We start from the raw sequence: 26,072 nt of genomic DNA on the forward strand, positions 1-26,072 counted from the left end.
GGTTTCTCTCCATCCGGGTACAGAAGGCATGGTAGGATAGTTTAGTTTTTGGCATCAGAAATGTGTGGTGGGAACCCCAAAATGCAGGCAGAAGTCAGCATTGGGTAAAACCTTCAAAGACCCTCCCCTGTGACCTGCTTTTACCGGGGAGACTCTACTTCCTACAGGCTCCACGAGTTCCCAACAAATACCGCCACCAGCCAGGAGCCAAACACCCAAAACTGACATCAGACTCAAAGCAGGACAGAGGCTTACACCTGCAATGGAATACTTTAGCCTGAGGTAACACCTGCCATTTGCACTAGATCCAGTGGCCTGAACCACACAGCACAGCACAGTCCCTTCGGGAAAGAACCGCATATTCTGGGAAACCGCACCTGGGGTGATTGTACAGGAGCACAAGGAGTGGCGCTACTAGGAGGTGTGGCCTTGTTGGAGTAGGTGTGGCCTTGTTGGAGGAAGTGTGTCACTAGGGGTGGGTATCAGAAGCTCAAGCCGGTTTTCTCCTCACTGCCTGCCCTCACAGGTAGAACTCTCAGCTCCCTCTCAGGCACCACGTCTGCCTGCACGCTACAATACTTCCTGTTATGACAATTATGGACTAAACCTCTGAAACTGTGAACCAGCCCTCAATTAAATGTTTTCTTTTGTAAGAGTTGCCCGTGAGAGCTAGACATGGTGGTACACACCTTTAATCTCAGCACTTGGGAAGGCAGAGGCAGGCGGATCGCTGTGAGTTTGGGGCCAGCCTGGTCTACAAAACGAGTCCAGGACAGTCGGGGCTACACAGAGAAATCCTGTCTCAAAAAAAAAAAAAAAAAAGTTGCCATGGTTATGGTGTTTCCTCGCAGCACCTATGAAAAGTGGAGCTGCGCAGTGACAAAGGGCCACAGTATCACAGATACTCACGGACCCTGTCGGGGAGCACAGAGTTCCTGGGGCATGCCACCTGGAGGATTGGAACAGCCACGGTTTATGCTCTTCGGCTGTTTCTTTTTCTCTCTTCCAGCTTGTATGTAATGTCAGCCTGCAGTGACTGACATTTTAAGTCAGTCTGTATCAGTTCCCAACAAGTCACAAGTTTATTCATTTGCTTGCGCGTTGTTATATGCTACTTTTTGGGTCTGCCAGGGTTGCCCTATAATGAAATGTTGGTGAGTGTGCCCAGTTGTATGGTTTAGTTACCATAAAAGCACTGTTTATAATGGGCAGTTCAGGATGCCTAATCACTTATTGTCCCCAAGTCTGATGTTTCCCTTCTCTCGGGACCCAGCAGTGAAGTTAAGGACAGCTTTTCAAATAAGAATAGTGACAATGTGGCCTTCTTCCAAGCCTGCTCCCAAAGCCAGCAGTGCTTTCTCTGTGGTTTGGCAGTCTACAAGCAGCACTTATGCAGCATGCACACCCACTGAACTTACGTGGGCTGGGTCAGACACTACAGTGTCTCTTTGCGTCAGGGCTCATTGAAAGCAGGCCTGTCATGTGGCTTTATAGCTCAGTGCAAAGCACCCAAGCTGATGAGAACGTGGTCTCTGTTCTGAAGCCCGCCACCTGCTATATCTCTTTATGGTAGATTGTGGGAGGTGCTGCTACTTGCCTTTCTCCATAGAAAGGATTTCCCAGGGTTCCCCAGACTACTGGACTCCTGGAAACATCCGAGAGGTCGGGCCCTGGGCTTTTATAGCATTTATTTCCTATCATCTTTAAGTGTTGTTATTATTGCTATTCTAATTATGGTCATATGTGCACATGAGTTGCCCACAGAGTCCAGAAGAGAGAGTTAGTTCCTCTGTCGCTGGAATTATTAAGCTGGGGACTGAACTCTGGCCTCTGCAAGAGCATGCACTCTTAAGCACTGAGTCACCTGTCACGTGCCAGGCCCATCAGTCTTTTACTGTTTGAACAGCACATTCTAAGCAGATGCAGGTGTCACCTTCCCTGCTGGCAAGGCTTTACAGCAGCAGCAATTACTACAACACAAACATTTTGGGGCTTTCTGAACTGAACTGCTGGAGGTGTGATCTACACACACTGCTTGGATTAGCAGTATCAGCAGAGCGGAACATTCTGCCGCACAACAAGAATTGTATAGTTGGACCCAGGTACAGTTCCCAGCACCCACACAGCAGCCCACAACTGTCCGTAACTCCAGTTCCAGACTGGGTCTGACACCTCTCACAGACATAAATGTAGACAAAACATCAATTCACATGAAATCAAAATAAATACAAATTAAAAAAAAAAAAAAAAAGAATGGCCTGGTGGGTTTTGTGGCCTTTTGGCTCCCACAGGTGGCTGGGGTCAGGCCCTTGCATCTCATTGTGCTTTTTGGGGTCCAGGCTGCTGGTCCACTAGGTGTCAGGAACTCTTCTTCTAGCTTTCTGGACTCCAGCAATGAGAAGAAGCCCAAAGAGTCTACACCAAGAATCCTCACCAACACATGGAGACTTCCTGATGCTCAAGCTTGCTGTAGGCTGCACCTCTGGAGACTAGCAGGTCACTGCCGCATGGTGCACTTGAATCCCCATGGGATTTGCCTTTATTTGCCTGTCCTTTCCAGTCTCACAGTTCATCTGTCTGGGCAGAGTGAGAGCCCTGCAGAGTACACAGAGTACACAGTTCCTTAATGCTCTTGTCTGTGTAGCTGCCACCAAACACAGAGGAAGAAGCCTTTCTCCACAGGCCCGTATTGGCTAGCTCAATCCATCCATCCGTCGTATGGAAGGATTTTTAAAGGCCCTGGGACATGGCGTTCCTTTCAGAGTACCCCTCCCTCCCTTCATTACTGAAATCTCTTGGGTGACACAAGACACTCTGTTGCTTTTCTTGTGAGGAAACTGGAGAACCTGAGAATCATCAACTGGATGACTCTGGTAACACATCTTTGCGAATAAGAGTAAGGGCGATTGAAATATTCATGTAAATGTTGATCTCAGTGGTTTAAATGAGGATCTTATAAAGTGAACCCATTGATCCCTCCCTCCTCCCCCCACCTGATCCCTCCTGCTCTCATCCCCACCCCCATCCATTCTATTTCCCCTTCACAGTGATTCTCATGTGGCCTTCCTTGTTACTTAGCTTCTTCGGGTCTATGGATTATAGCATGGTTGTCCTGTACTTCATGGCTAATAGCCACTTAGAAGTGAGCATATATCAAGCGTGTCTTTCTGGGTCTGGGATATTTCATTCAGGATGATCTTTTCTAGTTCCACCTATTTGCTGGCCAATTTCATAATGTCCTTGTTTTTAACAGCTGGGTTCTATTCCATTGTGTAAATGTACCACAGCTTCTTTATCCATTCTTGGGTTGAGGGACGCGTAGGAACCTACCTTTGACACTGCCTGGAGGGCCAAGAACCAGAGGCTAGATAGCCCAGAGACCTAGGATAGCACCAAATACAACTGGGGGAGGGGGAAGGGAAGGAAAAGACAAGATAAGAAAGACATTTCTTTGCTGAGGATATTGAGGGGGAAATGAGAATTTCTCGATTAGGAACTTGCTAAGCAGAGGCAAAGATGTAGCTACCCAGGAGAGAGTTAGAAGAGTTCACGGAAAGCAGAAGAGAACAAAGGCAAGGCCAGGACCTCCAGCCTCTGTGGACCTAGTGACACAAGTGAGGTCTTCATCTTCATCCTTTGGCTTTCCAGACCCTTGTTCTCTCTCTGGATTCACTGCAGAGCCCTTTAAACTCAGTGGATCTTGCTTTTAAACCATCAACTGTGGGGTACACAGCTTTAATGCTAGCACTGGGGAGGCAGAGACAGGTGGATGCCTGTGAGTTCCAATCGGATCTTGACAGGGAGACTCTGTCAAGAAAGGAAAGGAAGCAAGGAAGAAAGGAAGAAAGGAATTGAAGGAGGGAAGGAAGGAAGGGAAGGGAATGAAGGAGGGAAGGAAGAAAGGAAGGGAAAGGGAGGAAGGGAAGAAGGGAAGATAGGACAGAAGGAAGGAAGGAAAAAAGGAAGGCAGGGAGGAAAGGAGGGAAGAAAGGAAGTGAAGGAATGAAGGAAAGGAAGAAAGGAAAGAATGAAGGAGGGAAAGAAGGAAGGGAAGAAGGGAAGGAAGAAAGGAGAGAAGTAGGACATCTTCAAAATAAAGCAGCATCTTTATGAGTGAACAAGTTTAAATGAAAAACTCACTGTTTCTAATTTCTCTGTGTAGAAGTTTCATCAAAAATGAATTCCAGCTCACAAACATATGCAGTCATGTCTGCATTTGACTTGTCTTTTCATTGCCTTCATAATACTATTTTTTGTTGTTTATTTTGGTTTTGTTTTTTTTTTTTTTTAAGACAGGGGTCTCTCTGTGTAGCCTTGGCTGTTCTGGACTTGCTTTCTAGACCAGGTTGACCTTGAACTCACAGAGATCCACCTGCCTCTGCCTCCTGAGTGCTGAGAATACAGGCACGCACCACCACTGCCCAGCTAATAGTGGTTCTTAATGGTTCAAGGATTTTAGTTTTTTCTGGGGGAACTCACAGTATAAGAAATACAAACAAACATTCAGGTTAATGGCAATAGCGAAACATAAAGGATGGTGCTACTAGAGTACCAAAATAGATTTCAGAAATTAAGTCAAGACTGGTTTCCTATGAGAAAGAATAGGGAAGACAGCTGTAGGCAACAATAAGAGCGTGGCTGGACACGCAGAAACAAGCCATGCTAGACAGCCTGTTTAAAAAGACTGTTGTTGGCCAAGAAATAGTGATATAGTGATATCTAGTTGTAAAGCAGGAGTTTTCTCTTGTTCTCTGAACTTTAACAGTATGCCAGGATACGCATATGCCAGGATAGTGGTCAGGAATTTCCCTAAGACCAATTATCTTAATTTAAAGTTGGCATAGACCAAACAAAAGTCCTACAACCTCTTTAAAGAAAGTTGCAAAACGGAGATCAGGACAGCATGGGGCAAAGACTGCAGACATCAGAGTCCACGCTCGGGGTTACAGAGGAAAATGATATATGATTCGTCTGATCTCGGTGAGACTCTGGCCCATGCCTTGGCCCACCTGCCTTATAGGCAGAATTCCCCTGGTTGAAGGTAATGGCAAATATTTCAACAACCAAGCAGAGTCCATGGTCAGAGAAAACAATTGTGTTGCTTAGTAGGCCAATATTTGAGTGAATTAATCACTTGAAGTTTTTCTCATCTGTGAAATTTTTCTCATCTGTTGAGTTTTCAGTACTTTTAAGTTAAGTGTTGCTTCAGAAAATCACAATATAGTCCCTGTTCGTGTGTTTAATCGGGACACAGATGTTTGCTTGCTCCCTTGATTTAGAAACACTTTAAGGTTCCATTTGCCACTTGTTTGATCTGTAAACCTTTACAGCTAAAAGCATTCCGAGTCAGAAAGCTGGCCTTTTGAAACTTAAATCATTAACGCTTTTTCCCCCCAAATGTGAACATTTCATATTGTCACTTTCAAATAAGCTATTTTTAGAACGATTCTTCTGCCGGGTCCAGAAATTATGCAAAGAAATCCCTCCGTAAGGCCCTAAACTCTAGCAACTGACTGACATCTAATCGGAGGTTTCCTGTTCTATCTTTTTCCAGCCGGCTTCCAATTCCAGCCATAAAGACAAGTGAGGAGCATTCTAAGAAAAAGGCTGTTTTGAGTTCCGCTCCACATCGATTGCCCCTCACTAAGACTTTAGGTAGAATGTAGCAGGTGTTTTTGAAACGTGCCCAGTTCCTCCAACTTCCAGAACCCTTCTCCGAGACGCTAAGACTAGGTAAGTTAGCGCGGCCAGCAATCCTGAATTCTCCATTTCCCTCGCCACGCCCCCTGAGTAACCTAGGTTACAGACACACCCATCCTCCGTAGCTGACCAATCACAAAGGTGAGCATTGCCGGACAAGGTTTGCCCAGCATGAACCTCGCTGCAAATCATTCGCTTCCTGGACCTGAACGGAAACGGAAGTGAGCTCCTATATTTTGAAGATGAGTTCCTCTAGCGAGGAAGATTTGAATGAGTGAGTGAGGAAGTGCGGGCCCGGGTCTTCCGGGGGGCGGAGACTCGCCTGCCAGAGCAGGAGGGAGGGAACCGGCCGGCTACCCGCCGCAGGTCAGAATCCCCGGGTCACCCCGCTGTCCTCGGAAGCATGGTGCAGCCGAGACGGCGGCGACTCCGCCACGGCAGCACCGAGTGCACGCGGGTTGGCCGGCGAGGATGCAGCCCGCACCTGCGAGCATCCCGAGCGGCCACCGCTGCGGCAGCCGGCAGCACAGTGCGACCCAAGGACGGGGCGCCAGCGGCTGGTAAATTTTTCTTTATAGTGAGTCAGCTCAAGAAACAACCGAAGAACCGAACCAGCAAAGATCTTGGTTTAGTTCGTTTACTCAGCTGTTGAAAGCTGGTTTGTTTATGAAAAAGCCTTGCGCATGCAACCGGAACAACTGGAGGAGATGGATCCGACCCCTGTTAGTACTTATTTACGGAGTTTCCATCTTGATAGCCATTCCTGTATGTGTTTGGGAACTAAAGAAATTGAAGGTAAGAGGGTCCAGCACCTCTCCTCTTTCTTAACGCTGCTTGACAGAGTCCCTTTGTCCGCCTTCTTGGTGGTCTGCGAAACATTTCGTCTTTGGTCTGATTTTATTCTGCCGCTACAAGTGGAGTTACCTCCTGGTGGAGAAAATAGTTAAGGCAGCTGCTCAGGATGGACTGAAAGAACTTTATTCCTGAAATAGTAGCTGCTGTGCAGACATTGGGGCTTGACCAGATCAAATAAACTACCTTGGAAGTTACGTTCTGGGTTTTATAAGCTTTTAGCCCGCCTCCTGTAACTAAAGGATTCCTGTTCATTTGACTTTGTTAATTGTTTTTACGTTTGAGGTTACATCTTTTTCTTTGTTTCTTTCTTTAATGAGATAAAGTCTCTAATGTAGATGCTTTGTAACCTAGAATGGTCCTCCTCCGTCTACATTCCGAGCGCTGGGCTTATAGATGTAGCCATCATTCTGTTTGTTTAGTGCTGGGGTTGAACCCGGGGCTTTGTGCATTTGAGGCAGGCAAGCACTCTACCAACTGAGCTACATTTCCAGACCTGAAGTTACTCCCTAATCGAAGCACACGTTTTTACAAAGTCTCTCCGGTCTGTCTCTTGTCTTTCTCTCAGTCTCTCTCCCTCTCTCTCCTCCCTTCCCCTCTCACCCCCCCATCTCTCCCTGTCTCTGTCTCTCTCTCTCTCCTTCCTTTTCTCCCTCCCTCCTTCATTTCTTTCTTTCTTTCTTGTAACTCACTCTGTAGACCAGGCTGACCTCCACTCACAGCAATCTGCCTGCCTCTGCTTCCCTGAGTGCTGGCATTAAAGGCATGTACCACCACAGCCAGTTGTATTTCTTTCCTTACTTAAAAAAAAAAAAGTATTCGTTGCTGTGTTCATGGGATGGCCCAGTTGTGGAGGGACAACTTAGGGGAGTTGCTTCTGTGTTCCCAGGATGAGGAGTGCGGAGGATGGAGCTCAAGTCGCCAGTGTTGGAGGCGAGCACCTTACCCGCTGAACCCTCTCTGGCCCACTTTCTACTGTTTGTTGACGTCATGTGACAGTAGTGAAGTATTACAAACTGAATAACTACCATAAATCTACAATCTATGCATAAAGTGAATTTGGATTTATCAATTAATAATAACCAGAAATACTTTTATTGAGAAACACTTTATCTCAGAAGAGTTATAACCATGCCGATGGCCCCCTTTTTGATTGTGGAAAATATTTTAAACAATGTGTCAGACATTTGTAGGATCCTTTTAATCACTAAATTTTTTGTTGGCTTTTTTTAATAATTATAGGTTTTTAGGTTATTTGAAATTTGTCCACCCAAACTTGGGTATAGCAATCTTAACATAAATATAATTTCCTCACTTAGTGTTCCTTAGGATATAGTATAGAAAGGTAAATGAAATGTGTATCATTTCTGCTTAAGAATTCCCTTAATTGTGAGCTTCAACTGTAGTTTTAAAAAACCATTTCTAATCTTCAGTGTGAACTGCTAACATCCCAAGCCCCTCACTTTCTGATAAGGATATTTAATGGGGCGTGCAAATAAACCAAAGTAATGCATTTGCCAAGTCTAGACCTCAGAACAACTTAAACTGCAGAGACAGGTATGAGAGTATTGCTTAATGTACTTTCTCTGCCATAAGAAAATGCCACGCTTTAGCTGAAGAAAGGGTTCAGTGGTAAAGCAGTACGCACGCAAGCCTGACCACCTGAGTTCCATCTCTGACCCTCGTGAGTGGTGTCTAGGCAAGATGGAAGGCAGGAACAGAACTGTCTGCACGCTAGCCGGCCAGCTGGCCTGCTGTGTGACATGTAACAGCGGAAGCTGCAGAGACCGTGCCTCACAAGATGGAAGGAGAACAGACTCCACGCATGCGCACCTGGGCTCACACACATAGAAGAACACATTTAAGTATACATAAAATAAACTGAGGGCCTTCAACAAGACTTTTTTTTTTTTTCCACAGTGTTGAAAACTATTTTGGAGTGAAATATCATGGGGGGGGGGGGGCGGACACCCGCAGGGTGGCAGTCTAGGGAAGGTCCTCTCACGTTGCAGGAGGCCATGCTCTTGAGCCCTCAGATGGCTGACAGACAATTCTGAGACCACCAGGGCTGTGAGATTATGACCTCATTTCACCTACGTCATTTCCCATCAGCCTTTTCTCCAAATATGGCCATTTGCATTAGGGGTTAAGTTTCAGCAAATGAGGAGAGAACAACCTAGGAACTAGTGGTCAAACTTCAGACAGGCTCCACAGTTAAAAGAATGCTTGAAGCCAGGTGTGTTGTCGCACACCTGTAATTTCAGCTCTTGGGTAGCAGAGGCCGGCAGATCTCTGAATTCAAGGCTATCCTGTCTAGGAGGGCCAAGGCTACACAGAGAAACCCTGTCTCAAAAAAGCTTTAAAAAAAAAAACCCAACCAACCAAACAAAAACAAAAAGAACTTGAGACTAAGGATACAATAGCAAAAGACCCAGCACCTGTATTTCACAGGGATTTACAAAGAGGGCAGATAATGACCTCCCTGGAAAGAGGGTTTCAGGGGAAACATTTTGAAGAGTGTTCACTGTTGCCACCTGGTCAGTCACTTTTCACAAGTAGGAAGGTCATTGGGGAGCTTAGTGAGTGCACTGGAGGTGGACAGAATTGTTTAAGTAGGAGTGTGTGGGGGAAACATAGGCTCAGAAGAATAGATGAGGGTTTTTTGGTTTTTGGTTTTGGTTTGGTTTGGTTTTTCGAGACAGGGTTTCTCTGTGTAGCTTTGACTGTCCTGGACTCACTCTGTAGACCAGGCTGGCCTCGAACTCACAGAGATCTGCCTGACTCCACCTACCAAGTGCTGGGATTAAAGGCGTGCGCCACCACTACCCAGCTGAATAGATGAGTTTTGAAAATTTTGACTCTGAAGGAGGCTGGGAAATGATAGCACATAGGTAGAGAGGACTGGGAGACAAGGAAAGATTTTGATTTTATGTCATTTCCTATTAAGGTTAGAGGCATTAACTAGAGCATATTCCTAAAATGGCTTTATTTTTTTTTTAATGTAACTATAATTTTACTTAATTCTTTAGAAAGGCAAAATAGAGCAAAGTCCCTCTTCATACAGATGAGGGGACATTGAAGCAGAGAGACAAGTGGCCATGGGGATATGACTACAGGAGTGAGTCATTTTTCTGGTCACTTTATGAACGACTGAAATGAAACTCCCCCACAGCACCATGTGAGGATACATGGCCTTCATGAGTTGTCAGCACTAGGCCCCCACTTCACAAGAATCAGAGAGAGAAAGAAGTAACAGGCTAGGAATGGGTGAAGGCACTACGGAAATGTCTCGGGTTTTGTTTCGTTTTTGGTTTGTTTGTTTGGTTGGTTTTGGTTTTTCGAGACAGGGTTTCTCTGTGTAGCCTTGGCTGTCCTGGACTTTGTAGACCAGGCCGGCCTTGAACTCACAATGACCCGCCTGCCTCTGCCTACCAAGTGCTGGGATTAAAGGCGTGCGCCACCACCGCCCGGCTCTTGTTTCATTTTTGAAGAGGGTTCATTCTTTTGTGAGGCAGGGTCTCATATATGTAGCCTGGGCTGTCCTGGAACTCATCGTAATCCACCTGCCTCTGCCTCCAAGAAATCTAGTACCCACTTCTGACCTCACACCCACACATGCACATATCCACACACAGACACATACAAAAAAAAATTTTTTTTTTGAGACTTGGCTGTCCTGGACTCACTTTGTAGGCCAAGCTGGCCTCGAACTCACAATGATCCACCTGCCTCTGTCTTCAGAGTCCTGGGATTACAGGTGTGTGCCACCATGCTCGACGACATAATTTTTAAGTAAATATTTTTTTAAATTGTTACTAATTATTTGGAAAATACCAAGCAGTGCTAATAATCAAATGAAAATAAAACAAATGTTGATTTTTGTAGTCATAACATGAGAGTCTAAGCTCACACGTTCTTTTCTCTTCTAAGGTTGGGATCCACACCAAAGCTTGGTTTATTGCTGGAATATTCCTGCTGATGACCATACCTGTGTCCATGTGGGGGATTATCCAACATCTAGTGCATTATACACAGCCCGAACTTCAAAAACCCATCATAAGGTCACTTCCTCACACATCTCTATTACTAGTATTGACTGACTTAACTCATAAACATCACATTAAATGGGTTTTATGTTTTACTCTCCATAGGATTCTTTGGATGGTTCCGATATACAGTTTGGATAGTGTAAGTATATTTTGTTGTATTCTGTTAAGAATTCTTTTATGACACTTAACTATGTTTACTAGAGAATGCTTAATAAGGTAAAGAGCACACAGTATTGACAAGGAGAGATTAATAGTAAAAATGTTTCACCTTTTTTTTTTTTAAACAGGGTTTCTCTGTTGTAGCCCTGGCTGTCCTGCTGTAACTCACTCTGTAGACCAGGCTGGCCTTGAACTCAGACATCCACCTGCCTCTGCCTCCCAGTGCTGGGATTAAAGATGTACACACTTCCATGCCCCCCTACTGAAGACTTCTTTTTTCCTTTTTGGGTTTTGTTTTGTTTTGTTTTGTTAAAATAGAGTCTATGTAACCCTGGCTGTTCTTGAATTTACCATGTGGACCAGATTAGTATCCAGCTCACAGAGTTCCATCTGAGGGCAGGGATTAAAGGCATGCACCACCACCACACCTGGTTTTTTTGGTTTTTCGAGACATGGTTTCTCTGTGTAGCCTTGGCTGTCCTGGACTTACTTTGTGGACCAGGCTGGCCTCGAACTCACAGAGATCCGCCTGCCTCTGCCTCCCGAGTGCAGGGATTAAAGGCATGCACCACCACGCCCGGCTAGACATTTTCTTTGTCTAATTATCACAGTAGTTGTATTCTCTGTGGAAAGTGTCTGTCTGTGCATCCACCCTACTTTCCTGCATTTCTTCTTTTTCTTTCTTTCTTTTTTTTTTTTTTTTTTTGGTACTTGATAACTAAAATGTGTGATAGTGAGCAATCTGCATCCTTATCAAAATCTGCGCCCATGGGTTCAGCCAAGCCTGGAGCAGATCTATTTTAAACAAGCCCCGACCCCAGGTTTGCACTCTGGATATCCCATCAGGTGTCATAAGCCGTCTGGAGATGACTAAGTCTAGGAGAGCTGCACTTGGGTCGTGTGTTGCACCTGGTCTGTGCTGATGCTGCCCATTCTGTATAAGGGACCTGGTGGCAGCAGTCTGTGCCTGGGGTGGCCCATCCCTTAGGGATGAGGGTAACTTACAGTATTACAGTCTTTAACAGGTGAAAAGCCACTAATCTGAGAATGTAAGCAGCCAAGCAAGGAGAGTAACTACACACTAAAAATGTTCCAAATATCTGCATTTGTCATTACAGTCATATTTTGTCTTAACAACATTAAAAAACAAGTGTAGTGGTACACATGCCTTTAATCCTAGCACCTAGGAGACAGAGGCAGGAGGCTCTCTATGAGTTCTGGGTCAACCTGGTCTACATAGTGAATTCCAGGATAGCCAGAACTACATAATGAGACCCTGTCTCAAAAAATACAAAATATCCAGGCTTTAGTGGCCTTTAATTCCAGCAGAGACCAGCCTGGTCTACAAAGCAAGTTCTGGACAGCCAAGGCTATACAGAGAAACTGTGTTAGGAAATAAAACGTCTTCAGTAACATTTTTTTCTGATCATATTTTTTTCTTAATTTCAAATTATATTTGAGAACTCACTAACTTTCTTTTTTATGTTCATCACTTCCCCAAACACTTGCCCTTCTGTTTACCTGTATCAGAGAAGTTCGTTGCATTTTAAAGCATGCTTTGCAGAGCCTAGGATGTAGCTCAGTGGTGGACTTGCACTGTTTAATCCTCAGCAGTCCCTGCCTCCCTCCCCGTAAATCCACTCAGAGTACTTCAGAGAGTTTGCTGCAAGTCTGTGACGGGATCCCCAGGTTCTGTGTTATTGTCCTGTGAATCTGAGCAGTAATTCATTTTCCTCAGGCTACAACTCTTCTTTAATGTCTGTGCTTTTCCATAGTGGATAGCTTTGAAATTTCCCAAAATTGCCATCTACGTGGACACCTGGAGGGAGTGCTACGAAGCGTATGTCATCTATAACTTTATGATCTTCCTTACCAACTATCTCACCATCCGATTCCCAAACTTGATGCTGCACCTAGAAGCTAAAGACCAGCAGAACCACCTCGTTCCACTCTGCTGCTGCCCGCCATGGGCAATGGGGGAGTAAGTAAATCGGGTTTTCATGTGTCTGTTTGGGTTTTACAGAAGCAGAATTATTCAGTTTGGGCCAGCTCTCTGCAAGACAGTTCTGTAAACAGAAACAATAAGTAGACTTTAGCATGGAGTACAGTTTGAAAGACAACAAAATACATTTTTGTTTGTTTTTGTTTTTGAAGACAAGGTTCTCTGTGTAGCCCTGGCTGTCCTGGAATCGCTCTGTAGACCTGGCTGTCCTTGAACTCACAGAGATTCACCTGCCTCTGCCTCCCCAAGTCTGGGATTGCATTCATGTGTCACCATGCTCAGCTAACAAAATACATGTTTTGTTTTTTGTTTTCGAGACAGGGTTTCTCTAGCCTTGGTTGTCCTGCATTCTGTACACCAGGCTGGCCTCACCTTGATAAACTTTTTATTGGGTGAGCAATGTAAAAATGAAACAAAAACAAAAAAAAACCCACAACATCTATATCTTAAAAATGTATTGCCTTTAATCCTAGCACTCTGGAGGCAGAGGCAGGGGGATCCCTGTGAGTTCCAGGCCAGCCTGGTCTATAAAGTGAGTCTAGAACAGCAAGGGATACACAGAGAAACCCTGTCTCGAAAAACAAAAACAAAAAGCAAAGACCCAGGTTGATTTCCTAGCCATTTCAGCCATCCAAAACCCCAGTTCCAGGGGATCCAACAGGCACATGTGTGGTGCACACACATATATGCAGGCAAAACATTCATACACATAAAGGAAAATAAATGAGCCCTTTTTAAGTGGGATTTTTTGTTGGGTGAGGTGGTAACACGCCTGTGGTCCCATCACTCAGGCAGGGGCAAGTGGATCTCTGAGTTCGAGGCCACCCTGGTCTACAAAGCAAGTCCAGGACAGCCAAGGCTGCAAAGAGAAACCCTGTCTCAAAAAAAAAAAAAAAAAAAAAAAAAGTAGGATTTGTTTGTTTGTTTTGCTTTTTCTCCCCCTTTTCATTTTGGTTTTTCAAGACAGTGTAGCTTTGGCTGTCCTGGAACTCACTCTGTAGACCAGGCTGGCTTCAGACTCACAGAGATCCACGTTGCCTCTGTTTTCTGAGTCTTTTTTATATATATATACATTTATTTTATTACACATGTATAAAACAAACTACATACAGCACAGAGAACCATGTGACAATCATGAGAATAATGAGTTCTATACATGTTACATTCATAGTGAATTGGCCATCTGCATTCATCTAGTTTGAAGTAAATGTAAAAAAAAAAAAAGTCTTTAAAGAGTTAAGATTGCATATTTTACCCAAAGAACTTTAGTTACTTTTCTCACTACTGTGATAAAATAACTGACAAAAGCAACTTAAGAAACAAAGGGTTTATTTGGCTCACAGACTCATTTCACTTGGTCCTGTCGATTTGAGGTGAGCATGGCAGGAAGCCCCAGTTCCCAATACTGTTCTGTGCTGTGCTTCAGTGGAGCTGGGCAGGGGTGTCTTTCAGAGATAAAGTTACTAAATAACTTCAGGGGCTGGAGAGATGGCTCAGAGCACTGTCTGTTCCGAAAAGGTCCTGAGGTCAATTCCTAGCAACCACATGGTGGCTCACAACCATCTATACTGAGATCGGGTGCCCTCTTCTGGCCTGCAGGTGTATATGCAGGCAGAGCACTGTGTAAGTAATACATAAATAAGTCTTTAAATAATTTCAAAGTGGGCTTTAGATTTCCTTGCTGCCATCCACACTCTTATCCACCTGTCATTTAGGACAAAATTGGCTGAATGAATATAGTTGTCATCTGACCGAGTCATTTCCATTTGGAGGCTTTGAGATGTTTTGATGCCACTGAATAGCTAAGATGGTCTCTTTCTTTTGCAGAATGCTGCTCTTTAGATGCAAACTAGGAGTGTTACAGTATACTGTGGTCAGACCAATCACCACTGTTACTGCTTTGTAAGTATGACTCTCCTTTATTTTTTTTACTGTTTCAAATCTTCATGCTACATGCCTGGGAATGTAGCTCAGTTTGGTAACTGCTTTGTATGAACAAAGCCCCGTGTTTAATCCCCAGCCCCTCAGAAGGCAAGTGTAGTCGTTCATGAGAAATAATCCAAGCACTTGCAAGGTAGAGGCAGGAGAATTGAGAATTTAAGGCCACCTGGGGCCCTGTCTTTAAAGATCTGTGTTCTTACATGGGAAAGCAAGTAGGAAAAGGGTATTGATTAATAGCGTAAGTCTAGCCTGCTACAAAACCACATATATAAAAGCTGGGTTCCGTAACAACAAACAGTGCAAGGCATTGCCACAAGATTCACATCCTTTTGAGAGCAGACATGAGAAAAATCATCAGAGGAAAACACTACTTTAGTTGGGTTAATCACACAGATTTTATGTGTGTGTGTGTGTGTGTGTGTGTGTGTGTGTGTGTGTGTGTGTGTGTGTGTGTTGTTAATTTAAGAGTTTATTAATACTGTTTTAAACAGGTGCAGGTCTTTAATCCCAGCACTGAGGAGGCAGAGCCAAGTAGATCTCGTTCAAGGCCTGCCTGGTTTACATAGAGAGACTACATCTCTCTCACACACACACAAACTGTGATGCCAAAATATTAAAGTTTCAATAAAAATTCCAAAATGTGAGTTTCTGCAGACCACAGCGTAGAATCAAGCCATGTAACAATACTTCTTATCCTGCCTGTGCCAGAAATACTTATAGAAGTATGTTTTATTGCTTTGCTGCTTAGAAACTAGGTGAGCATATAACTTAATACTTGTATTAGAATTTACTCGGGGGATCTGAATCTTCAAATATTTACCGCTAAGTTAATTTAGAGGGAAAGTGAGCTGTAGTCATGTTTATCAACCAAGCTTTCCAAAATGAGGAAAGTCATGATTGTTCTGTGGTTTAATGGTTGTTTATAATTTAAGTTAAAAGTAATGATCATACCATGTATTTCTAGAAAGATGTGACTCGTGTCAGCTTTTCAACCATCTGTGACCAAAGGCAAGTGGTCGTCCTTAGGCTTTCTGAGATAAACTGGTTATAGATTTTAAGTTTTACTACCGCTGTGCCCTAAGTGTGTGTATTCAGGGCTGGAAGGTGTTTGGTGATTGAGAGCGCTTGGTGCTTTTGCAGAGATGTGGTTCCTAGAACCACCATTGCTGCTCACAACAATCTGTTAATTCCAGTTCCAATTCCAGAGTATCCAGTGTCCCCCTCTGGCCTCCAGGGACACTGAATGCACATCACGCCAGGCGTACATGCAAGCAAAACACTCATACGTAAAAAAATAAATCTCTAAAGGATATATATTAAGATACAGGTCTCCTTGGTTCGTCATAAAGTTGCCTGACTTTTGTCACTTTTCAGGGTATGTGAGCTCGTTGGAGTATATGATGAGGGAAACTTTAGCTTCTCCAATGCTTGGACCTACCTGGTTATAATAAATAATTTGTCACAACTGGTGAGTAAATACTCTTTTGTTTGTTTGTTTTGTTTTTTGAGACAGGGTTTCTCTGTGTAGCCCTGGCTGTCCTGGACTCACTTTATAGACCACGCTCAGAGAGATCTGCCAGCCTCTGCCTCCCGAGTGCTGGAAGTGAAGTGTGTGTATGTGCCACCACACCCTGCAATAATGATCTTAATTGTACTGAATTAGTTTCTGTTACTAAATATTATCAGGCACTATTTCTTAAAAACAAATATTACCTTTTAATTTGTACATGGAATCTGAGGCAGCTTTAATGTATAGTTTTATACAATATAAACATATAGTAGTATGTTTATGAATGATTTAGTGACTTACACACAGACCTGTTGTTTGCTGTCGTTTCTGCATGGCTGTGAGTATATGCATTGTGTACCTCCTAAATAAACAAAAGGTACAGAGACTTACTCCGTAAGAAGAAAAGGTCTAATTGGCATATTGATAGGATAGAGTTTCTAAGTAAAGGAAGAATTTTCTGGTTGTGGCACACACTTTTAATCCCAGCACTTGGGAGGCAAAGGCATGAAGATCTGCGTTTGAGGCCAGTCTTGTCTACAGAGCAAGTTCCAAGACAGCCAAGGTTACATAGTGAGACTCTGTCTTGCAAAAAACAATTAATTGTTTGTTTTTCAAGACAGGGTTTCTCTGTGTAGCCTTGGCTGTCCTGAGCTCACTTTGCAGACCAGGCTGGCCTCGAACTCGCAGCGATCCACCTGCCTCTGCCTCTTGAGTGCTGGGATTAAAGGCTTGCACCACCTGGCATTAGTTAAATAAATTAAATAAACTGTGTGGTATAAATGTTACGCAAGAGACTAGCTTATAAAAGTAGTAGTGATTTGTCTTTAAAAGCATAATAGATGTGTTTGCTTTTATTTGACTGAAGGAAACCTTTTGTCCCATTCATATCATTTGTATATTGCTTTAGTTCCAGTAAGTGAACATGTAGAAACATATTTAGGGGAAACATTACATATCTCCCTTGCGAAATTCCACTTCTGTGCATCTGCAGCAAAACACTAAAAGCCTGTTGTTAATCTGAACCACTGGCCGAGTAGCACTCAGCTGTGCCTGGAGCGCCACTGTAGAGCAGGCTCTGGTTTCGGCTTCAAGAGTTCTGCTACTGTCTTCTACTGCAGAATGTTAACTGTTGCTTTTGTTTCCAGTTTGCCATGTACTGCCTTCTGCTGTTTTATCAAGTGCTAAAAGAAGAGCTCAGCCCTATAGAACCTGTGGGCAAATTTCTCTGTGTGAAACTTGTTGTTTTCGTTTCCTTTTGGTAAGTATTGCTTTCTCTTACGAGAATATTTCAATATTAAATGCTAATTAAACTGTTGGTTAAGAGAGTTTGAGAGGCACGACTACCAGTTCAAGGCCAGCCTGAGCTATGAAGCTACAAACTACAAGTGTTAATATAGGAGGAGAACTAAAATGCTATTACTCACACTTTTAAAAGCTAGCCCTATGTCAGGGTAGTGGTGGCACACACCTTTAATCCCAGCACACAGGAGGCAGAGGCAGGTGGATCTCTGAGTTCAAGGCCAGCCTGGTCTGCATAGGTTCCAGAACAACAGAAGCTACACAGAAACCCTGTCTTAAAAAACAAAATCAACAAAAGCTAGTCCTTAGGGCTAGAGAAATAGTGTTTCAGAGACTTTGCTACATATCCAGAGGTCCACAGCACCCGGCTCACATCCAAGGAATCTGGAACTTTCTCCTAGCCTCTGGGGCACATGCACATATTCAGATTATCAGACACACACATACACATAAATAAGAAAATCTTTTTGTCTTCTTTTGTTTTGTTTGTTTGTTTGTTTCTGAGACAAGGTTTCTCTGTGTAGCCCTGACTATCCTGGACTCACTTTGTAGACCAGGCTAGCCTCAAACTCACAGAGATCTGTCTGCCTCCCCTTCCCTAGTGCTGGGATTACAGGTGTGCGCCATGTCTCTCAGCTAAGGAAAAACTTTTTTTTTTTTTAATTTGTCTTTTGTAAGATTTATAATAACAGGACTGGGAAGGTGATTCGGCAGATAAGAGCTCCTTTTGCAGAGGACCTGGATTTAGTTTCCAGCACCCACAAGGTTGGTGGCTCAGGACCTTGTGTAACTCCAATTCCAGGTGGTTCTAATGCCCCTCTGACATCTGCAAATACTGCACATGTGTCATAGATGCAGGCAAAGCTCACACACATAAAAATAAATGTTACCATTTAAAAAGATTTACAAAAACAAATATTCTTAGCCATGTGTTGGTGGTACGTACCTGTAGTTGTGGCACTCGGCAAGAGTATCTCAAATTATGAGTGTGAGGACATCCTGGGCTATATAACAAGTTCTAATCTATGTGATCTTGTATCTGATCAATCAAAGAGAGAGTCAGATGATGGCTGACATTTAAAAGATGAAGATCATTTGAGATAGCCTAAATATCTTGATAGTATCATTAAAATGAAGGTTCTGCTAGTTGTGGTGTTTTTAATTCCAGCACTCCCACGGAGACAGAAGCAGGCAGATCTTTGTGAGTTGAAGGCTAGCATGGTCTATAATAGCAAGTTTGAGGCCAGCCAGAGACCCTACCTCAAAATGAAAACGTTACTTAATATTATGATTCTGCCGTAAATAAAATAGTATCAATTTGGGAGAACATTTAATGATGTGAGGAAATGTTTATCAGTGAGTAAGCACAAGGAGATACAGCCTTGAGGTAGAGTGTGTGTTTGCAGTGTTACAGGCCCTACTGTCTGTCCTCAGTGTCACAAAGCAGAACTAGACATGGCCTTAGGTTAGTGACAGGGTAGGTAACAAGTTATGTATATTTAGCTTAGCAAAGCAGTCAGGAGAAAAAAGAATCCATGAAACTGCACTGCCAGAAGTTATGTTAGCATCTGGGGGCACACATCATACACAGTCCTCTATAGAAGTAGCTCATATTATAACAATTTCTGGGACTCAGCAGTATTATAGTTCAGATAATCTGTGCCTGGCAGGATAGCTCAGCAGGGAAAGGCACTTGCCCTGCAACCTAATTAACTGAGTTTGATGCCCAGAGCCCATGTAAAGAAGTAAGGTTTTAAAAGGGGCAGAGGAAAACAATGGCGCCCATGAGGTGGCTCAGTAGGGAAAGATGCCTGCTGTCACCAAGTGTCAACAATTGGAGTTCCATCTCAGAGCCCACATGGTCAATGAAAACTACTGACTCCCACAGGCTGTCCTCTGACCTACATACACACACAGAAAGACATGTTACATGTGTGCACGTAAACAGCCGAAAATTAATTTCTTTGAACCTAATTATCTAGATATGGTGGCACACACCCTTAATCTCAGCAGTTGGGAAGTGGAGGCAGTCATATCTCTGAGTTTGAGGCCAGCCTGGTCAGCATAGCAAGTTCTATGAGCAACCAGAGCTATATAGAAAAGCCCTGTCTCAAAATAAGTAAATGAATAAATAAATAATAAAATAAAAATCCTAGTAATTGATACACGTGTAAACATACTGGAGTATCAGGCTGAGAGACTGACAAGCTGTTAGAACTTGGAATCTGATTCTTTGTACATGGTTCCAAAGTGGGAGGAAGGGTAAATAAACTAAATAATGTAGTTCCAAGAACATATCATGGAAGTTAATACATTTGTAAGGCAAGGTGAGTATACTTAACATAAACACAACTGGGAGTATGCCCTGAAGGCAGGATAATGGGGAGTCCTAGGGTGCAGTGAGGCATTAGCTGTTTTAAATCTTTTTTGTATGATATGTGTTTATTGTGTGAGTGGCGGCATGTACATGCTGTCTGTGCTTGTGGAGGTCCGAGGACAACTCTGGGGGTCAGTCCTTGCCTTTCATTTGAGACAGGGTTGTAGTGAGAATCCAGGAATTTTGGGTTCCTTTGAAACAGAGAAATATTATAAGAATATGTTCTCGTTTAGCCCCAGGTGTCGGGTATGGGGCTGCTTCTCAGCAGCGGACTCATGTGTCTGGTGCGCTGGCGACAGACTTCACTTTGCCAACTGCAGATAGTGTCTGTGATTGTGTGACCTTTGGAATTCTAGGGGCTTTTCAGAGGATATATAAATGCTGGGGGTGGGGATGGGGGTGCTAGTCGCTGTTGGTGTGAAAAGAAACAAGAAGAAATTAGATATCCTGATGGCAAAGACCAAATTGCCCCAAGGAGCTCAAAGCCCCTAATCAGCAGGCAGTCGTCTAATGATAATGCCGCCCCCTTTCCAGCCCTTGGCTTTATTCACGGGTCTCTTCCTTTCCTCTCCCTCCTCCCTTCTTCCTAGTGTTAGGGGTTGAAAGGGAAGAAGGAAAGGGGTGGAGAAGGGTGGCAGAAAGAAGCAGCCACAAAGTAGCAAACACAGGTCTCCTACACAGGTCTCCTAAGTGTTCATCTGCAGACATACATCAGGCTTGCTGGCCTGCGGCCGGCCTGGGAGCCTCTCTGCTACTTCCCAGCTCAACATGAGGAGCACTGGGATTGCAGATGTGTGCTACCACAGCCTTACCTGGGTTCTGACACCTCCCGGCCCCTAGTTGCCTATTTTTAGAACAGTTGGTCGTTTCATTATTTAGATTTGACACTGACCTTTTCTTGACATACAGGCAAGCAGTAGTTATTGCTCTGTTGGTTAAAGTTGGCGTTATTTCAGAAACGCGTACCTGGGAATGGCAAAGCCCAGAAGCTGTGGCCACAGGACTACAGGTAAGTAGTGTTGTTTCTGAAACTCAAGGAATTTTACTGTTAAGCCATTTGATGCAGTATTGCCCCTGAGCGGGCCAACGTGCAAACAATGGGGGCAGGAAACTGAGAGAAATGAGCTATAGGTACTGACTGGTAATTATTCTGTTCCTGGTTCACTTATAACTGCATGTTACCTTGCAGCTGTTGGGTAACAGATTGAAAAATACTTGAGCGGGGCTGGAGAGGTGGCTCAGAGGTTAAGAACACTGCATGCTCTTCCAGAGGTCCTGAATTCATTTCCCAGCAACTACATGGTGGCTCACAGCCATCTGTAATGAGATATGATGCCCTCTTCTGGTGCGCAGGTGTACATGCAGGCAGAGCACTGTATACTTAAATAAATCTTTTTTAAAAACAGAAGAAGAAAAAATACTTGACTGAGAAAATGCAAGAGATATAAATCTTGGCTTGTCATACTTTGAAGAAATGAAAAAATGTTTGAAAAATGAATATAATCTGAAACTTTTAAAAGAAATTTATACCCTAAATAACATTGAAGAAGTTCGTAGTTTGGAAAACTAGATTTAATCCCAAAGATGCCTGGTGTGCTTGTTACTGTTTGCAGGACTTTATAATCTGCGTTGAAATGTTCTTAGCAGCCATCGCCCATCACTACTCGTTTTCTTATAAACCGTACGTGCACGAAGCAGAGGAGGGCTCCTGCTTCGACTCCTTCCTCGCTATGTGGGATGTGTCGGATATCAGACATGACATCTCTGAACAAGTGAGACGTGTGGGTAAGTAACAGCGATTCAACTTCTGTTAGTGTGAGGCGGGGGCGCGGCAGGCATGGGCCTCGAGCAGGGCTCCTCAGGAGCTGTTCAGCTTGGATTTTAGAACAGGGTCTGGCTGGCCAGGGAGCCTCAGGGACCCTCCTGTCTGACCACACCACAAAACCAGGCCAAGCTTCTTACTTGTGCTGAGGAGGAAACTCAGGTGCTTCATGTTTGTGTGGCAAGCTCTTTACAGACTGCAGTGTTACCCCTGCCCAAATATGCAGGTTTTGTACGTCTCCTGCTGTGGCCGTTCAGTAGTTAAAGTAGTAGTATCATTGTGCAGGCTCTTCAAACTCGGGGAAGACAAAGGGGAAAGGCGGAGCTTTTTAAAGAACCATATGTTTAGAATAGAAAAAATAACTTTTGGCTAATAAAATTATATTGTCTTAAAGGGAGGACAATGCGAGGTTATCCGAAAAAAAAACTTTTCCCTGGCGACCCGGATCATACAGAGCATTCAAGTCTTCTTCCTTCCTCCCCGCAAGATAGAGTTTCTAGTAGTTCAAGAGCATCCTCGCCAGTGGGCCAGTACCAAGGCTTCGGACATACAATTACATCACCACGTCCACTTTCTATAGACCGCCTATATGAAGATTTCATGAGTGATATCCAAGAAAAGAACAGAAAGGCTCTTGCAGCAGGCATCAGGGTTAACATGCCTGAAGAGGACCAGTCTGAACAGGACTCAGACTCTGACACGGACTCGTCACTGGTCATACTTGTTCCAGCCAAGCCAAGTCACCACATTATCTTAGACATGTCAGAAGATCTGTCGGCACTTTCTGAATCATCCACAGACCCTTAAACCTGCCACAATACATTTTTCAAAATACAGGCAAAACCAGTATAACTACTATATATAATATACAACTATAACACTAATACATACAGGTTTTACTAATACATATATGTTTTCTATATCACAACATTTAAATTTCTTAGCTTTAGCTTTCTTAAACTTTTAAGAATATCATCTATTCAAATAGTAGGTAACAACTTTAGCAAAATTCTCTTGAATTTCTCAAAAGTACAGACTTAAAAAAACAAACAAAAAAAGAAAGAAAAAAAAAAAGAAAATCAGTGCTTCTTGCCACTGCATGAATGCAATGCTCTGGACTGAAAATGTAAATATAAAATTCAGATTAATTGAATTTAATGTAATCCTAACCATGTGCCATTTAAGTTTATGTAATTATACTTTCAAAAATCTAAAACTCTTAACGTGTCTTGCTCTTTTGTTTTCTCCCATCACCACCCCCCACCCCCTGCCAAGACAGGGTTTGTAGCTCTGGTTGTCCTGGACCCACTTTGTACACCAGGCTGGCCCCAAACTCAGAGATCCACCTGCCTCTGCCTCCGCCATGCTGGGACTAAAGGTGTGCACCACCATCATCTAGCTGTGTCTTACTCTGGTGTGTGTGTGTGTCTTATTCCTTAAACAAACTAAATCTTAATACTTTAACAAAAATAGCTTGATTAGAAATCCAACAAAAATTTTAAAAAGATTTGAACTAGACTTAGTGGTGTATACTACCTTTATACCCAGCACTCAGGATGTAGAGGCAGGCAGATCTCAATGTGTTTCAGGCCAACCTGGTCTAGGCAAAAAACAGAATCAGGAAACACTGATCAAAAAAACAGAAAATGAAAATAAATGAAAGGATGTCCTGTGAATCAGAATCAATCATTTTATTAGAATGTTCAGACTACTCATATGAATATATAGACATCAGAATCCTAGTGGCATTATTTAGATAAAGGACAATCCTAAATTCATATAGAAATATAAAAGAATGGCCAAATCACTTCTGAGGAAATGCTGGACCACTGCCTCATTTGAAATACAAGCTGGGTGCAATCCCAGCTTATGAGGCACAGGCACAAGAGTCATTTGAGCCCAAAAGTTTGAGATCAGCCTAAGCAACAGAGAACCCTCTGCCTTAAGAAAAAACTGATTACAATATGGCAGGCTGGAAAGTCAGCTCAGCATTTAAGAACACTAGCTGCTCTTCAAGAGGACCCAGAATTGATTCCCAGCACATGATAGTTCACAACCCTCTGTAACTCCAGGTCTGGGAAATGTCCTCTTTCGACCTTAGGCACCAGGAATGCACACTGGTGCACAGACATACACATAGGCAAATCACCCAACCAAATAATAAAAACTGAATATTTTAAGGGAAAAAAGTGTGGTGCTAACAAAAATAAAGGTACAGAATGGGAAATTCAGAATCGTTGACCAGAGCACCAAGTGGGCATACTAATGCAACTAATAAACTTCCATTGCAAATAGGGCTCAAACAAATTTGAAGTCCCCAAGACTTTCCTGGATGAGTGACATTCTGGTTGGCAAGTTGAGACATGAATGCTGGGCAAGGTATCCCAGGACAGTTGAGCAAACCAATGAGAACAGGATAAGTGCACCACAAAGACATGTCCCCAGCAAAGTCCCCTATCCCTGAACCCAGTTGGTGGAAAATGTAACTAACCTGGCACAGATGACTGTGGCTTTTGTGCCGTCTGTGCTTAAAGGCTCTACAGCAGTCTGGCTTGGGGTCACAGTTTGGCTACTGAGTCTGTTCTGCATGTGATCCACTAGTGGCTTGATTACAATAAACTTTTATTTTCTGCATTGATTTGGTGTTTGAGTTGTGTTGGATCCAAGCGGACCCCAGAACACTAAGAAAAAGCAGCTTGCAACAAGAGAATTATCCCAGGAAATCTGAATTCCACATACCAAAACATGGAACTTGACCCCTATTTTACACCAGACACCAAAATCAACTCACTGCGCAAGAGACACAAATGGGAAATCGAGAAGAGAAGCCCTTGGACCACTGGCCTTGGCAGTGACTTTCAGACTATCACACAACCAGAAGGCACCATGCAAGCTTCCAAAGTCCTACACAGTTAGGACAGAACTACATCACTAGCTAGCATGCCAGGATAGCCCAAAGGGTGCAATGGTGGCATGCACACCTTGGCGGTAACCAACAGCTCTCTAATTAGACTTAAGACCTGCTCAACAAGAGGAAAACCTGCCTTGGACTGGAAACCTAACTAACTGCTTAGTGCTCGGGATTCTTGGAGGAGAATCTACACTAATTTACTAAGCCATCATATTCCCTAAAAAATATATATATATATATATATATTATATATATATATATAAAAACTTTCTCTTTACACCCATAGATCAGGGTCCTTTTTACCTCTCAAGGAAACTTCTCTCCAATTGACAGAGACAATTACAGAAAACCATAACCAATCAAAATGCAGAGCTGTAGAGCCCAGTCCCAAAGGATATATCTACAAAACACCTAAGGCTCAGGGAACATAGTAGAATTGTGAAGCAGAGACTGTAGGAAGCAGAGGACCTGGGAGTTCGCTGTGCGATTGTGTCTCCTAATAAGTAATGTCAAGTCTCATCAGCTTGACTGCCCGAACATGAATTGAGCAACAACAGACAAAACTGGACAAGGAAAAGCCCATAAGGCCTCAACCCTACACAAAGAACTAACTACAAGCAGCGGAGGCAAGCTGGGACTGGGGCTGGTCTAACCGCAATAAGCATGCTGCACACTGGATAGACAAGAACAGGGTCAATATTGGCAACCAGGTTCCCGAAGGCTTGACCAGAGCATCTGTAACCCAGCCTGCAAAAGGGACGCCCAGAAGCAAGAGCAGCACTCCAAACAAGATCCCCGCGGGTGGGGGTGGGGGTGGAGGGCAACACGCAGGCCTGTGGCCAACAGCTAGGACTTAGCAGTGAAAGGACGCAGGAGCGCAGCAGGCTTCTGCAAACAGGACAGAAATGCCTAGACGAGACTGGATCCAGCCAACGGGACAGATGGCGTTCATCCATCCTCTGCCCCCATCGCGCACCGCACCATTTATCACTTCCTGCCGACTCTGCTGTTGTTCTGCATCTACTCCTTCCCCCTTCCTATGTATTTTCCCTTCTCACAGCACGGCCTGAGCAGGTTTGTGGGGCCTCTGTGTCGGCCTCCTAAGAGCTGGGGTTGTCCTGTTACCTCATACAAACCTTGTCATCTCCCCCTTCTTGTTCTCATCACCCTCTCCCCTACCTCTACTGACCCAAATCTCAACACTACTCTTGCTCTTTTCCGCCCGCTTCATACTGATGGTAGCAAATATCCGTGCCGCTCTACTTCATAAAATGGCGTTTAAGGGATGGTTGGTTCTTATTTGGCTGTTACAGTATTTTCACAGTTGGCCTACCCCTTGATAGCCATTACTGTAGACACTATTGTCAGAGGACTACTCTGGGGAGCAGGCCAGCAACAGCAATCTAGCAGAAAAAGATAGCACCTAGCTTTTGTTCGTTTGTTTGTTTTT

At 43.7% G+C, this 26,072-nt stretch overlaps 1 protein-coding gene across 1 annotated transcript; it reads left to right on the forward strand.

Moving 5' to 3' along the window:
• Positions 1-5,980: 5,980 nt before the first annotated feature.
• LOC311583960 (transmembrane protein 184C-like) lies at positions 5,981-24,349 on the forward strand. Its single transcript, XM_084803378.1, has 10 exons — positions 5,981-6,260; positions 10,483-10,613; positions 10,704-10,740; positions 12,536-12,741; positions 14,590-14,664; positions 16,078-16,171; positions 17,359-17,471; positions 20,799-20,898; positions 21,503-21,674; positions 22,106-24,349. The coding sequence occupies exons 2-10, from the start codon at positions 10,531-10,533 to the stop codon at positions 22,516-22,518; spliced, it is 1,293 nt and encodes a 430-aa protein (XP_084659504.1). The 5' UTR covers positions 5,981-6,260; positions 10,483-10,530; the 3' UTR covers positions 22,519-24,349.
• Positions 24,350-26,072: the final 1,723 nt, after the last annotated feature.

Source organism: Acomys minous (genome assembly GCF_964271855.1).
Source record: "Acomys minous genome assembly, contig: SUPER_14_unloc_1, whole genome shotgun sequence".
Taxonomy (NCBI): Eukaryota; Metazoa; Chordata; class Mammalia; order Rodentia; family Muridae; genus Acomys; species Acomys minous.

Excerpts from the sequence above, each read along its gene's own strand:
- LOC311583960 (XM_084803378.1), top strand. The coding sequence starts at position 10,531 with ATGACCATACCTGTGTCCATGTGGGGGATTATCCAACATCTAGTGCAT. Across the intron at positions 10,614-10,703 it reads CTTCAAAAACCCATCATAAG|GATTCTTTGGATGGTTCCGA; the intron begins GTCACTTCCTCA and ends TACTCTCCATAG. Across the intron at positions 17,472-20,798 it reads GTTGTTTTCGTTTCCTTTTG|GCAAGCAGTAGTTATTGCTC; the intron begins GTAAGTATTGCT and ends CTTGACATACAG.